General features: G+C 42.5%; 1 protein-coding gene across 1 annotated transcript in view; it reads left to right on the top strand.

Moving 5' to 3' along the window:
- ETV5 (ETS variant transcription factor 5) overlaps positions 1 to 15,749 on the top strand; it is a 56,497-nt gene that overhangs the window by 16,625 nt on the left and 24,123 nt on the right. Inside the window, exons 6-7 of the mRNA XM_024768872.1 lie at positions 10,799 to 10,928; positions 11,823 to 12,110. Of these exons, the coding sequence (XP_024624640.1) occupies positions 10,799 to 10,928; positions 11,823 to 12,110 (418 nt within the window). The remainder of the gene's footprint in view (positions 1 to 10,798; positions 10,929 to 11,822; positions 12,111 to 15,749) is intronic.

The raw sequence follows: 15,749 nt of genomic DNA, 5'->3' as shown, positions 1-15,749 counted from the left end.
TTCTTAAACTATGTGAATTTATTAGTGTGATGAAAACAAGTTACTTTAAATAAATAAAATCTTGAATACTGCCACTGTGACAATTGTGAAGAGATCTTTCCCTATACCTACTGATACCAGATCTATCCCAGAACAGAAGCCTTGCTTTCTCCACGTAGGACTTTGCCCAGGACAAATGCAGCTATTCTTGCCATTTGAGATTCAGAATGAACCTGCCCTGAAATCTCAGCCCCTGTATGTGGTATGCTCACCCAGATGTTGGCTGTACCAGATGTTTATCATATTTCCCATGAGTTATGTGGAAAGCCTGTTTCCGTACCAGAGTCCTGCTGCCATTCTTGATTCCCAAAATGTAAATGCACAGGGGATTCTCCAAACCAACAAACTTGAACACAATTTAGGTCTCCAGCTCCACACTCCTTTCTGATCTCTTAGCCTAATAAGCTAGGTTGGACCAGTTGTAGCTCCCAGAAACTCTTGTGCCTTTTTCCTCAAGGCTCAGGGCACCAAAAGTCCAGGCAACCCATTTCAAGCTTCCTCTCCTGGCCCTGGCCCTGCTCAGGCTTTATGGGCAGAAGGAGCCAAACCAGCTACTTGGAGGGAAGAATGAAGGAGAACCTCGAGGAAGAGAACTTTAATTCCTTTTAATTCTGCCAGCCTTCACAGCTTGATGATGGCTGCATTGTGCCCTTCTGAGGACTCGGGATGAAATCTAATGAGTTGTTCATCTGTTCCGGTAGTGTTCTAAATCTGTTGTGCATATACATTCACAAGGAGTGGACAGTCTCCATTTTTTTTCTTCCAAAAATGCTTTGTGATCTTGAGTTGAGCTTATGTTTTAGTTCCTGTTATATGTGTATTAATATGTATATGGAACTACTGATCAATTCTACTTTTGTTAATATTTTGTACTTGTGTAATTGCTGTCTTTTTACCCAGGCCATAGTAGAGGTGGCACTGGGCAGTAGTCATGGTGATAGCAGTGGCAGTTTTAATTTTGCCCTCTCTTGGGTGTTCCCTTCTCCTTTCTAAGTGGGCCAGGGCCAAAAACATATTTGAGAATCACTGGCTTAGATGTTAAGAGTATGACAACATTTGTCCTTGTGTAATTTTAGATTCCCAGGGCTATATTATCCAAACATGGTAAAGGTACGGTATAAACAGGGCAGTCTCCTTCCAGTTTCGTAATAGGCTAGGGGTGACTTCTGTCGTGTGTAAATGCATGGTTTTGAAGTTCTTAGCACGTCTACTGACCTGTTAGTCAACCATAAGATAATTTTTTTCTCCAAGTATCTTGGAGGAGATGAGATATAATAGCTGTTTTATCGATTTATTTTTAAAACATATTGCTACATTTACTTCATTTCTCTGTGTATAGATATTTTTTTTTCCAAGTTATTGGAAAGTAAGTTGCAGGCATTATGACATTTCACCCCCAGATACTTTAGCGTGCATCTCCGAAGGACATTCTTCTACATAGTCAAGAAAATTAACTTTTATTCAGTAATATTCCCCAGCTGTCTTTTATAACTGATATTGACATTGTTATTGATACAGGATTTGATTAAGAATCATACATTATGTTTATTGTTATGCCTCTTTTATCTTCAATCTATAACAATCTGCCTACCTTGCCGCCTCCCCCCAATAACACTGACCTTTTTTAAGAAATGAAATTGAGTTATTTGTAATGAGGTGGATGGACCTAGAGTCTGTTATACAGAGTGAAGTAAGTCAGAAAGAGAAAAACAAATACCGTATGCTAACGCATATATATGGAATCTAAAAAAAGAAAAAAACAAAACAGTACTGGGCTTCCCTGGTGGCGCAGTGGTTGAGAGTCCGCCTGCCGATGCAGGGGACACGGGTTCATGCCCCGGTCCGGGAAGATCCCACATGCCACGGAGCGGCTAGGCCCGTGAGCCATGGCCACTGAGCCTGCGTGTCCGAAGCCTGTGCTCCGCAATGGGAGAGGCCACAACACTGAGAGGCCCGCGTACAAAAAAAAAAAAAAAAACGGTACTGATGAACCTAGTTGCAGGGCAGGAATAAAGAGGTAGACATAGAAAATGGACTTGACATGGGGTGGGAGGGCAAAGCTGGGGCGAAGTGAGAGTAGCATCGACATATATACACTACTGAATGTAAAATAGTTGGCTGGTGGGAAGCAGCAGCATAGCACGGGGAGATCTGCTCCGTGCTTTGCGATGACCTAGAGGCGGGTAGGATAGGGAGGATGGGAGGGGAGGCTCAAGAGGAAGGGGATATGGGGACGTGTATGCCTATGCCTGATTCGCTTTGTTGTGCAACAGAAACTAACACAGTACTGTGAAGCAATTCTACTCCAATACAGATTAAAAAATAAAAACGGACTTTTTTTGAAGGGTCCTGGCCAGTTGTTTCGTAGTTGTTGACTTTTTTAGGGTACATTTTTAAAGGATATGTAGAAATGCAAACAACATACAGAAATGCTGACCTTAGGCCTGGAAATTCCCTGTGTTTTCTCACCTCTCATATCCATGTTATAATGTTGACATCTAAACACTGGTAGAAGAACAGAGTGAGTCAGATGGAGAGAGACTGTGCATGTTTACTTAGTTACATGCATGTTTAGTTCCTGGAGAGAACTAAACATGCATGTAACTAAGTAAATGAATCCCTCAAAAGGAGAGGGCTTTTGAGGGATTCATTACAATTTTTTAGCAAAGCTTACTAAATAGTTGATTTTACTATTTATGGATGATTTTTTGCTGTATTCAATTTTTGAATTTATGTTTACAAAGGTTAGCTGTATCAGATATTAAAGAAGATGGCACCGTCCCCCAGATCTCCACCAATTCTGCTTTGAGTACTTGTGCCCCTTAACTAAATTTGATAACATTTCAAATTTTTATTTTTGGAAACTGTCTCCAGGCAAAATCAATGTTAACCATCCATTCAAACGGGTTTGAGCATGTCTCTTATTTGGTTTAGAAATCTAAAAGGCATCTCCTTTTCCAGATACTTTTTTTATGTGCCAGAACATGTCCACTTATCTCATCTCCCTTAAACCTCTTTGGTTCCCAGAACAGGGTATTATCTCCTGTCCTTGTCATTTGCTATAGCAATTGCAAAGAATATTGAGATTAGGAATATATTTTATGCTTGAAATGAATTTCTAATCTACTCAGGCCTAAAATAAAGACATATTTCTGACCCCTTCTAGTAGTATGGTAGAACTTAAAGTAAGCCTCAGCCTGCCTACCCCTTTTTTCTTACTCACTAGCTATCTATGCTTTGTCTCAGAATTTGTCCAAAACAGGCCTGCACTAAGGAAAGGTAGCAGTATGTTGGAAAGTAAGCCTTTTGGTTTCGTTGTGCACAGAACTCGAGGGACACTGCACCTGCTGACTTAAAGCCCTCTGGTCTTTGCCAACTGGGTACCCTGACAAGTTAAGAGTCATCAGGGGAGAAGAGGCCACACCTGCTCCTTCCAGACGGCTTTTGCATTTCTGTTTTGCCAGTGTCATTTTTAAGTTCATATGTCCCTCTGCCCTCTTTCCTTGAGTTCTACTGACAGCCACAGTCAAAGAGCAGTACAGGCAGGTGTCTCGGGCTTCCCCCCACCATCATTCTTTTTTTTTTTTTTTGCGGTACGCGGGCCTCTCACTGCCATGGCCTCTCCCGTTGCGGAGCACAGGCTCCAGACGCGCAGGCTCAGTGGCCATGGCTCACGGGCCCAGCCACTCCGCGGCATATGGGATCTTCCCGGACCGGGGCACGAATCTGCGTCCCCTGCATCAGCAGGCAGACTCTCAACCACTGCGCCACCAGGGAAACCCCACCACCATCATTCTTGAACTAAACAGTATGTATTCCATACTATGGAGGGAAATGAAGCAGGATGGTAGTGGCCTAAGACAGGAACAGTGACCCAAAGCTGGTGGCACAGGGAGTAGTAAGCTTAGGAATGGACCTTCCCTTTAGGATTATGGCTCTGGAATCCTGAGAAGTCTCTCAGCCATGACTGTGTACATCCACACCACATTTGTTCACGAGTGCTGTGAGCGGCTCTGGATACACGGGCTGGCCACCTGGAACATAGCCTCATGGACATGCCATTTGGAGGCAGGTGTTGGTGTTCTGGTCAACCTTCCATGTATGGTAAGAAGATCGTCCCTGTCAGTCGTGACCAAATAAGGTCCTATCCTGAGGTCATGCCTGCACAGCTGATTTGGGAAAGATGAGTCTGTTCCAGATGCAAGTAATGAAACTGAAGAAGGTGGAGAGGAAAACCCCAAAACAAAATCAGAACCGCGGCACCTAACAGAAAGCAGGCAGAGCCTGTGTGTGATGCAGGAGAAGTAGGATGGTCTTAGTCTCTCTCCCGCGCAGACCGCAGTATAACTGACTGGCAATTTCTTTAACACTCAGTGACTACATAAACGCTGTATGTATTCACAACAAAGGCTGTGGCGAATTGAAATTTTGATGATCACGAAACACCAAAGGAAAGGCTTATTATTAGACAAGGTGGTTTTTGTCTTTCTGAAAAAAATTCCTTTTGACTCAAACTGTCGTGCATGATAACATTCAACAAAAGTGTTTTCCTTTGTTTTGATCCTCTGTGCTGTAATAGTGAAGTTCACTGCCAGCACTGGCATGGGGTAGCTGCCTTGGACAGAATCCACAGGCCTGTACTTGTGGGCAGGAAACAGATTTTGTCAGCAGAGGGAATTATTATTTCTCTTGAATAGACTAGTTTGTCTATTTTTTTTTTCTATTTTGAAACAGTGGGGTTATATCTTTTTGAAAGACTGCTTCTACACCATCACAGAAGGAAGATTTTCTAAAGTTTGAGAAATCTTAGTATTAACTCAGTGATGCTATTTGACCAGGACAGGGCTCTGTTTTTTTTTTTTTTTAAATAGGAACAATTGAAATAACACATAGCAATCATAAGAGTACAGCTTGATACATTTTTATACTGTATAAGCCTTTAGATCAAGACCTAGAACTTATCAAAATACAAGGAGACTCCATGTGCTCCCTGAACAGGCACCACCCCCAGACTCAGGAGTAACCTCCATCCTGACTTTAAACACTGTAGAGTAATTTTGTTTCCTTCTGAATGTTATTGTAAATGGGCTTATGTAGTGTCTGGCTTTTTTTGTTGTGTCTGGCTTTTATTTATGAGCCTGTGTTGTTAAGTGTGATTGTAATTTCTTCATTCTTATTTCTGTGTAGTATTGAAATTTTGTTTGAGATTACATTGAGCCTATACATAAATTTGGGAAGAACTGATATCTTTACAGTATCAACCTTCCAACCTATGAACATAATATATTCTTCATTTATTGAGAGTTCTTTGATTTTCCTCAGGGTTTTATAGTTTTCAGTTTAGATATCTTGCATGTCTTTTATTAGGTGTGTTCCTAGGTATTTGATGTTATCTGTTGCTATTGTAAATGTATTTTTTGAATGTCACATTGTTTTAGTTACTGTGTATATAAATCGTTCTTTTTATGTATTGGTCTTATAGCCAATGATCTTGGTAAATTAGCTTATTGATTATTATACTTTGTGGATTCTTTAACATTTTCTGTGTACCCAACCAGGCCATCTGTGAATAATGAGAGTTATATTTTTCTTTCTACTCTTTTTGCCTTTTATTCATTTTTCTTAACTTACTGCACTGGCTAGGATCAGGCTTGATTTTTGATCACTGTGTCAGATAGAAAAATATTCCAAGGAGTTCCCTAGTAAGAAAAGCAACTGTGAAGTTAAGTTGGTTGATCTGTGAACATCGTATCTAAATTTTAGATGGTATTATGATGGTCTACAAAGCAGCACATTGTACTTTGTAATGCATGCCCACAGATACGGACTTAGATCTTGTCAGCCAGCCACCTTGTCTTTCCTACCCTTGACAAGCAGAGACTCTCATATATTTGTGCATGGATCCTTAACAAAGTTCTTATAGTCAAATAGGGGTCCAGACAGCTCACTCAAAGTGTTCTTGCCTCAGAGGTGGCATTAAGAGGGAATGTCAAGAAGCAGTTTCAGGAGGGGTGGGGCATTTGGGGTGCGAGATGGTATCCATGGCAACAGTGTGGCATCTGGCTGATCAGTGACTGACTGTAGAAGATGCCAGGCCTTCCAAAGTGCCTGCAGCTATCTGAATGAGAAGATTTTGATCAGCAGGATATAGAAGGGAGAATGAGATCTTCTAGATGAAATACTAGGTTGGGAGGCAAGGACTGTAAGAAGTAGAGGCCACTGGAGTCAAGAGATGTTAGTTGCCAGTAGGAGTGAGGCAGGGATCCTGGGTATTTTGGTGGCCTAGAGATGGGGAAGGTGTAAGCCCTTGAGTGGATTCAGGTGTATCAGGTGTGCCTCCAGCTGGCGAGTGCAGAGTAAACATGAGGACACAGACCCTGATAATTGGCAAATAGTATTCCTTCATCTTCTTCTCTGGTGTTGTCTTCTTTCTCGACCTCTTTCTGTATTTCTTTTAATCCCTTTTTTTTTTTTTTTTAATCCCTTTTTGATGTAATCTTTTTCTCTCAGATTCCCTCTGGGAAGCAATGTGATGGAATGACTAGCAACTGTTTGGGACAGTATCCTGATCACTTATAGCTGTGAGACTGTGGCGGATTACTTACCTTTTGATTCTTGATCTTCTCATCTCTAAAATGGAGACAGTGAAAGTAGCTTTCTCACTGGGCTGGGAAGATTGAATAAAATAATGTATATAAACAAACTGGCCAAAGCCAATGATAAGGGATCTGTCTGGCTCCCTCTCTCTTGGTCTACCTGGTTCTTTTCCAGAGGTGTTAGTTCTTATCCATTGTTCCTTTGTTCTAGAGCACTTTCTCTCAACCAGATGTAATGTGGTATTTTTGTTGTTTTCATTGAAAACAAAGTCTATGTCCTCTATTTTTGATGTACAAAGTGGGTGAGTGCAGTATCTCCCATTGCTGTCAAAGTGGTAGATCACTGAAATGACAGTGGGGGGCTCTTGCCTCCTTTCCCCTCCAATATCAGAAGCTCCAAGACCTTGAGCAATTCCTTTAACTCCTCTGGGCCTCAGGGTCCTTATCGCTAAATGTAAGGGCCTGAATTAAGTGGATCGTGAGGCCCCAGTCCAACTCTAATTACACCTGTGGGAAGATGCTAAAAGTCAGACCTCTCACTAAATTATGCATGCCCTGAAGAAAGGACTGCCATGTCTGTTTTGTTTACTGTCGTATCCCCAACACCTTCAGGATGCCTGACCCATGGAAGATGTTCAATAAATGAATGATTGGATGAATGAATGAAAGAAATGTTTACAAGGAAGGCGGCCCACGTTTGTCAGGAATTGTTCTCAGGGCACTGTTGGCTTTATGGGCCCATCTTCTATAACTGAGCTTAAGCTCAAATTTTCTAACTGTAGAAAATGTTTATCAACTCAAATAGTCAAGTAGCATCTCTTTTCAAACTTCCTAAGGAGTTCATGCTCCTCTTTGTTTTTGTGTGTCGTTTTTTGCGGTATGCGGGCCTCTCACTGTTGTGGCCTCTCCCGTTGCGGAGCACAGGCTCTGGACGCGCAGGCTCAGCGGCCATGGCTCACGGGCCCAGCCGCTCCGCAGCATGTGGGATCTTCCTGGACCGGGGCACGAACCCGTGTCCCCTGCATCGGCAGGCGGACTCTGAACCACTGCGCCACCAGGGAAGCTCTATGCTCCTCTTTTAATTGCAATTCATTGCCGTGATTTATAGTCCTCAGTCTCTGTCATCGTTTAGTAAGTTGCCCACGCGAAGGTAAATACTCTGTTTTTGAAAGCACAGTGTATAATTATACAACATCATAGCACCATCTGCAAGGTGCTGTGCCATTTTCTTTATTTCTGAAGGCAGCATCATATATCTCATTTTACAAAGAGGGAACAGGCTGAAAGCAAGGAGCATTCCTTGGACTTCTAAGTTCCTGCTTAAAATACACGACTAGCTCTGACTAGTGCATACCACCGTCAGGCACCTTCATACATCCTCTGGCCCAGCAGTCCCTTTGGAGACCAAGCCTTCGTCGTAACCCCTCACAGGGCCCCTACTGGCTTTCCTGTCAGTGATCTGTGAAACTTCTAATTCTCGCTCCTGCTCTGTACCACTCTCCTCTCCCTCCTTCGAATGGTTGATTCCTGAGGGAAAGAATATTTATGACTAACATCGTGTCTAGCCTTGAAGGGTAAATGTGGTCCCTGCCTTCAGGGTTAAGAACTAATTGGAAATATAACCCATTCAATCACTTATTATCGTAGTTGATTCAGGCTGCTATAGTACCACAGACTGGGGAGCTAACAAACAACAGAAATTTATTTCTCACTGTTCTGGAGGCTGGAAGTTTGAGATCATGGTGCCAGCATGGTTGGGTGAGGGCTCGCCTCCAGGTCACAGACTTGTGTCCTCAGATAGCTGTGCCCTTGTGACCTAATCACCTCCCCAAAGCCCCTCCCCCTAATATCACATAGGGCATTAGGATTTCAACATATGAATCTTGGGGGTCACAAACATTTGGACCGTAGCACTCATCAGCTATTTCTTGAGCTCCTCCTTTGGTTAGAGAACATAAGATTCCAGGTATAGGACAGTTTGGTGTGGTGGAAGATACCATACAATCAAAAGCCAAAACGGTGTAGTACGCACTAAGATACTGTGTAGATTTGAGGGAATCAGGACATCCAGTTAGCCAAAAGCTTAGATTCTCTTTCCAAATGGGTAAATACTATTCCTGAAGACATTATGAAAGTTTGCTTTCTGGGAAGCTTTGGTTTACCCTCTGGTGTTAGTCCTGTCAGCAGAGCTGGTAACTTTTATAACAATATTGTGAAAATGTCAAAACATTTCTAAAACCTGAAGTGAGAAAATTGAATCATGCCATAACTTGTTTACTCTCCAAACTTCGGTAAAACAGTGATTATAAATGATTTTCTTTAGATAAAGTCAGAAAAGTACTTTCCAGGATATGTAACTTCTGTTTACGCTGGGGCATCATCACTTTCCCTCATTACCTTGCCAAAACTTTTATGGCAGAAGACTGGTAAGAGGAGAAGCAATGACACAGGGGCAGTGCCGTGAACCACCAGAGCATCCACTGCTTTGGAGAAATGGTTTTCTGTGTCAAGTCGTCGATTCTCCCTTCTCGTTTACTAACAACATTCTAACAACAACAAGCTTAGCCATTTTCTGTGTCTGAATGTCTGAAAACATTTGATAGCAATTGAGGGTTGGCTGCCATGATGTCACCATCAAAAAATCACAAGAGAGACTCTAATGACTTCTAAATATAATCTGCCAGTTCTGAACTTACTTTGCATGTTCGGGAAAAGCAGTTGGCATTATGTAGAAAAGGAATAATGAAAACCTGCCCTTGCCAGTCAGTCCCTGGCAGGACTTTGCTTTATAAACTTGTCATCTGTGATCTAGTCCTCAGTCTCATTTGTTCACTTCTGAGTCCAGAATTCAGGGGTTGGAGGAGGCACCTGAGAAACCAGTTGGTGGGAAGATTGTTCAGTCTTACCAGACAGGAAAGGGATGATCCTTTAGCTAATTCTCCCTAATAGAATCACTAAGAAAACCAATCTCCTGGAAGATGGCTTAGAAGTAAAGATTGAATGGAACGGAAAACTTTAGTGGGTCACCAGAGCACTAAGCTCTGTTAGCTATTTAATGAGAATTTGGATCCAGTGGAGAACAGCTGGCAGGAAAGCTTAACTCGTTCCCCTCCCTCTCCTTCCCAGATGCTGGACAGAGAGTAGCAATGCTAGCCCGTAGCTAGAAGACAACCCTTACGATGCAGCATCTTTAGAGTTTGCCCTTCTACTTTGGGTGAAACGCCCTGTCTAAAATGAGTTAGCTCCTAGATACGGCAGAAAAGACAAAACTGGTTGGGTTTTGCCACTGCATGTAGGTCACCTTGGTTTGAAAAACTCTTACTCCTCTGCCCTCTCAGAATCACGTATGGAACGTGCAGTCAACTTCTAAACATAAAGCAACAGCTCTGTATGCTATCAATTTAGGAAAAGTAATTGGCACCATCTGTGAAGGATTGGTTATGAGAGCCTGCCCTTCGTGGCCGGGTACTAGGAGACGCATGGAGCTGACACGAGCACAGAGGTTTCCAGGCCTCCTCCTGGAGAAGTACGCAGTTAACCTCTCCTCGGTTGTGGTTTGGTCCATCGTTGTATTCCTTTGCTTTTAAAAATTTTGAAATGCCCCTAAAGTTGCATATTTCTTACTCAGAGCTAATATTTAGTTGCTTGAGGAAGGACTTTGAAAAATCATGTGTTTTTTTGAAAGTCGTATATTTAATTTGTATATATGCCTCTGTATTTTGCCACAGGAATTTTGAGCCTTTGATAAGCTAACGTGTAATGTCTACCAGTATCTTTTGGGTGTTGTTTTGTCCTTTTCAGAAACAAAATTGTTCTTATCTGCAATCCTTGTTATTCTATCACACCTGCATTTTTCTTGAAGAAACATCACCTACAGGTTCTTTAAGGGCCTCAGAGCTGCTAGGAAGCAGACCCAACACCAAAGAAGTTTGGTGAAAACAGACTTGGCTAATGTAAAGTGTCAGATGATGATTTCTGACTTTAAAGAACGTTTCATTGGTTTTAGATGGTAGGCTCTGTGTTAAGGGTTGGGCTTTCTCTGGCATGTGATTTGACACGAGTTTCAAGAACAATCAGCTAGTATAGGGTTTGCAGAAGGAAGCATTGTGCTCCCTGTTAATCAGCTGTCCTCTGTTCCTCCCTCATCCCTCTTCTGATTTTAGTGGTGCTTCATGCCCCACCTCCAACCAAGATCAAACGGGAGCTGCACAGCCCCTCCTCTGAGCTGTCGTCCTGTAGCCATGAACAGGCTCTCGGTGCTAATTATGGAGAAAAGTGCCTCTACAACTATTGGTAAGTGGAGCCAGAGGAAGGCTGGCCAGGAAGTGGCCGGCACGCTGATTGCTTACAGTATTACTCAGCAGATGCTCAGTGTAGCGCACCCCATCTTTCATGGCAATGTAATGATCCTCTAGGTGTAGCCAGTCCAAATGTGGCTTTGTCTGCACGTAAAATGCAGAACTGTTAAATCGGCTCTCGGGGGGGACTGAGTTCATGGGGTACTGAGCCCTCCTAAGGGAAAGAACCTTGAATGCTGGGATATTTGATCTGTGGCTTCGAGGGAGGGAATATATGCTTCTCCATGTCTATCATATGTTAATGTGAACTTTAAGCACCAAAGAAGTAATCTTCAAATCAGAATATATGAAAAAGTCCCCATGCTTGTGCCCTTTACTTAAGAATATCCAGGCCCCAGGAATGAAGCTTTAATTTTAAATCATTCTTTGCTCTGGAAGATAAACACAGGCCTGCCTGAAAGGGGGAGGAGAAGAGTTGTTAAGTGATGTTACAGCAGAAATTCATCTTCAATAAAGAATCTAATTCCTGGGAACCCTGGAATTCTTGGAGAGGGGGGCCAGAAAACTCCTCCCAAGGCATACTTTCTCCCCTCATCTGTCCACCCCTGCCCACGCATACATGGAGAATTCTTTTAGAAAAGGGGAAAAAGGAAACCGGAAGCAGAGGCTAAAATTATCTTTGAGAAGAATCACTAGAAGTGTTAAACAAGTCCCTGTGACGCAGTGTGTTTGTCACTTTGCAGGGGTACAAATATTCCCTCGGGCTGCCAGCAATTTAACTATGTTAATGCTGTCATTTCCTGGCAACCGTGGGCTGCAAGCTGGACCTGGTGACCATGCTAATGGCTTCATTGCAGCTAAATGGTTCCTTCTCTTTTTCTGTTTACAGTGCCTATGATAGGAAGCCTCCCTCTGGGTTCAAGCCATTAACCCCTCCTACCACCCCCCTGTCGCCTACCCATCAGAATTCCCTATTTCCCCCACCTCAGGCAACTCTGCCCACCTCGGCACATGCCCCTGCTGCTGGCCCAGTACCAGGTGTGGGCCCCACCCCCAGCCCTCATTCACTTCCAGAACCTGGACCGCAGCAGCAAACCTTTGCGGTCCCCCGGCCGCCACATCAGCCCCTGCAGATGCCAAAGATGATGCCTGAAAACCAGTATCCATCAGAACAGAGGTGGGTGCCTATCTGGGCTTCCTTTACTGCCTCCTTCCCCCTCCCCTTTACCTCCCAGGAAGCGGGGAAGCAGTTCGTCATATTTACCAGGTACCTATAAAGATCTCATTCCATTGAGGCATCTTGTGATGTTACTACTAATAATATGAATAGGACCTGTTTATATATCACCCTGTACCTGAGGTACTGCACATGGGTTATAGACATTACAGCGTCCTTGTGAGGTAGGTAGGGGAGAGGTAGCTGGTACTCTCCCCATGGCAGAGGCAGAGGAAGAGGGGCCTGCTCAGGATGCACAGTCCGTTGACCATGGCTCCTCATTGGATGCCGCCTGCTAGAATGGCACTTTGGTTTATCCTACCCATAAATATTTTATTACCATTTTACTTACATATTAGGGAAGATTGCTGAGTTATAGGAGGTATTATTACTCATTTGATTTTTAACACATTTTTACAGTAGGGGATTACCCAAGGACCTTATTTATAATTTTTCACTTTTGAGATAGAGATCTCGACTTCACTCCAGGTAGTTCTACATTCTTAATAAGGAAATTGAGGCATCAGGAATAACTTGTCTGAAGTCATTCATTCTCAGAAAAACTAAGATGTAAAAGGAATCTACTCTGCAAACACCAAACTTAACCTCTTAGGTCCCAGCCTTCAAAGTCCATTATCTGCAGTATTCTAGAACTTTGAATGCTTGTCACCTTCCTTTATACAGGATATTCTGCGGACCTGTCTTTTTTTTATTTCAAGTCCCCCTGGGATGAGGAGATAACATAGGGGGTAGTTGTCTGTGGTTACCAAGGGCTGCCAGGTGGTGACCATTGTTTGTCCTTTCTGTCTTTCTTGCTCTGCATAGGTGGGTGTAGGGGAGAGGACAGGAGAGGAAGGATGTATGAGTGTTTCTTCCCCCGGCCTGGTCCAACCCAGATGCCTGCCGGTATTTAATTGGAGGTCTCTTTCTTTATTTCTAGATGAAATGCAGAAAAGCAAGTGCTCTTGTCTGGTTCCAATTCCCTTCCCCCTTTGCTGTGAAAGTCACCATAGAGAACTATATAACTTGTCTGGTTAGTGTTTATTCACCTGCTGAAGCCAGGGGGCCACAAACGCCAGTAATACACGAGGCCTGAGGGGAGAGTGTTGACTGGGGGCTGGCTCGGTGGTGGGCCTTGGTTTCCACAGGGAGCTCATCTAAAGGAGGCAGCTACCATGAAGCTTTTGCTAGTTCTTGCCTTGTATTAATAGTCTTATAGTTTTTCAAAATTTGGATTTTTATGTAGAAATTCCAGGTTTGTTTGAGGTTTTTTTGTTTTGTTTTAAGCTGGCAACTAACTCATTTAAAACAGCAGTAACACTCTGCAGACTAAACAAAACCTCTCTGTGGGCAGAATCACCCTTAGGCCTGCAAGCTTGTGAACTCGAGCCTGGATGCCATTTTTATTTCAATAATTTTTCTGGTTTTATGTTTTTAAACAGTATCTTTCTGATTTTCTGCAGGGATTATTAATTGAAGAGGAGGGTTGGGGTGGGGTATATGTTTGGTATTTGAAATAATTAGCAGACTTTATCTTTATTACACCATATAGAAAGGAAAATTACTTCGTGTTGAGTCTGTTTTATTCCTGTTTCCTCCCAATCTCTGTTTCTTATCCAGGGACCTGTGTAAATAGATGGTGTCAATGGCTAACTAAACTGGGGGAGAAATCCCCTAGTTCTGCTGTGGTTATTCATCCCCTTGCAGCCCTGGCAGGCAGGGAGCCTTAGTCTCAGTGATGAAGTAGGTTTGCCTCCTCCCAAAAGGAGGACATTTGATCCCTGAGATTTGAGTGTCTGTCCTCAGGTGTCCAAAGGCAGGAGCCAGAAAGTAGGTATTTCTTTTGAGGGGTGATTCCTCCCTGAAATCTGCTTGTCCACCTTGCACTCACTTCACCTTACCCTCTGCCTTTAGGAATGGTGGGTCTGAAATAAAAAGACCTCACACACACGGGAGTGATAGAGATCCTTGAGAGAATTGGGGTGAAGGGCAGGCGCCTGGAGAGGTGAAATACAAGCAAGACTGGGCGCTTAGGCTTCTACCCCAGACCACTATAGTCTCCAAGCTGAGGGTGCAGGAGTCCCCATGGGGGGCTATTAATAATGCAGATTTCTTGCTCTACCCCAGAGATGGAGTTGTGGTTCTGGGGCAGGACCTGGAAATATTATTGTCACACTTTGGGACATCATGGTGCCACCCTCTCTTCTACCCCCACACCTACTCCAACACATTTTTTTTTCTTTTTAAGCAGCAAGTACCCAATACTCTGAATTTTGTTCTTCTTGCCCTTGTCTGTTATTAATGAGATTTGATATCTGTGTGATGCAGAATACATCAAAAACATGACAATTGATTTTGCTTGTAGATACTGGATAGCGTGCAGAAAATGAGACAAACTAAAATCCCTAGTCTGATTTTGTAAAAGTAATAGGAGTTGTAGTCATGTATGATTACAAGCTTAATAATTACACATTCAATAACTCATGCCTGCCTGAAAGTGGGGCAGATTAGTTTGTAACTGTAGCTTGTTCTTTGCTGACTTTTAATTTAAATTAGAGGGAATATTGCTTCAAAACTAACCCCATAACAGAAATGTGATATTTTGCAGGACAGAAGGAAATATAGTCTTATTTGAGCTTTTTTTTTTTTTTTAACAGCTCTGTAACCAAGGCAGAGTTAAAAAAAAAAAAAACAACCCATTTTACAGATAAGGAAAAAAAAATCAGACCTCAGAGCATCTAAAGGACTTCCTAAAGGACACATAGCCAAATACAGGGTCCTACATTTAGAAGCCAAAACATTAACATATAAGTACACCATTTTGGTTATGCTTGCGGGAGGGAGGTTGCTAACAATCTACTGAAAGCTGAGTAAGGGACCTTGAGAAATCCATTTCGACCTTGAATTTTATCCATCTCTTTATCTCCTAAACTACCAGAACTTTATCCATCTCTTAAACTACAAAATCCTACTTAATTCCCACATCACTTAGGTAAGCCCACGTTGTAACACCTATATTTTCTGTTTTGCTCACCAAAGTGCCTTATTTCTTCAGTTGAATAGAGCAAACTCTTTCAGGTTTAAAAAATCATGACTTAGACCCCTTTCTTTAGACCGCATTTAGCTCAGTATCTTGTCTTCAATGTTTATTGATAGCGATTGTTTGCTAAGATTATACTTTAAGCAAGTAAAATATAATCCAATCAAGAGTACATTCTTAATGTTTTGTATAATCTTAGTATATAATTCTTTACAACTCAAAATTCGTTTTTAGAAGATAAATACTGTGTTGGAAAGCCGTGATTTATGTTCGTTATTTCCTCCCCTCAAGGAGGAGAAAAAAAAACATGTAATTTGGCATGTTCAGACATGTTCCATTTATCCTTAAAGAGCAGCTGCTCCTTGAAGAGGAGAAGTGCTTCTCATGCAGCTTTTCCACTCTCACAGGAGTTTTCACTGTGCTGTTTACGAGGTTTACATGTGCTGGGTGGAGGAACTTAGAAAATATTCCTATGTTATGCCCATAGTCCTGGCCAGATACGTTTTCATCTTTACTATTCCATTTGTCATTCCATCTCAAGTTGAGTCCCCACAATTCAA

Source organism: Neophocaena asiaeorientalis, unplaced genomic scaffold (assembly GCF_003031525.2).
Source record: "Neophocaena asiaeorientalis asiaeorientalis breed wild unplaced genomic scaffold, Neophocaena_asiaeorientalis_V1.1 scaffold225, whole genome shotgun sequence".
NCBI lineage: Eukaryota > Metazoa > Chordata > Mammalia > Artiodactyla > Phocoenidae > Neophocaena > Neophocaena asiaeorientalis.
Note: the sequence above shows the minus strand (reverse complement) of the source record. Positions and strands in the feature narration are given on the sequence as shown.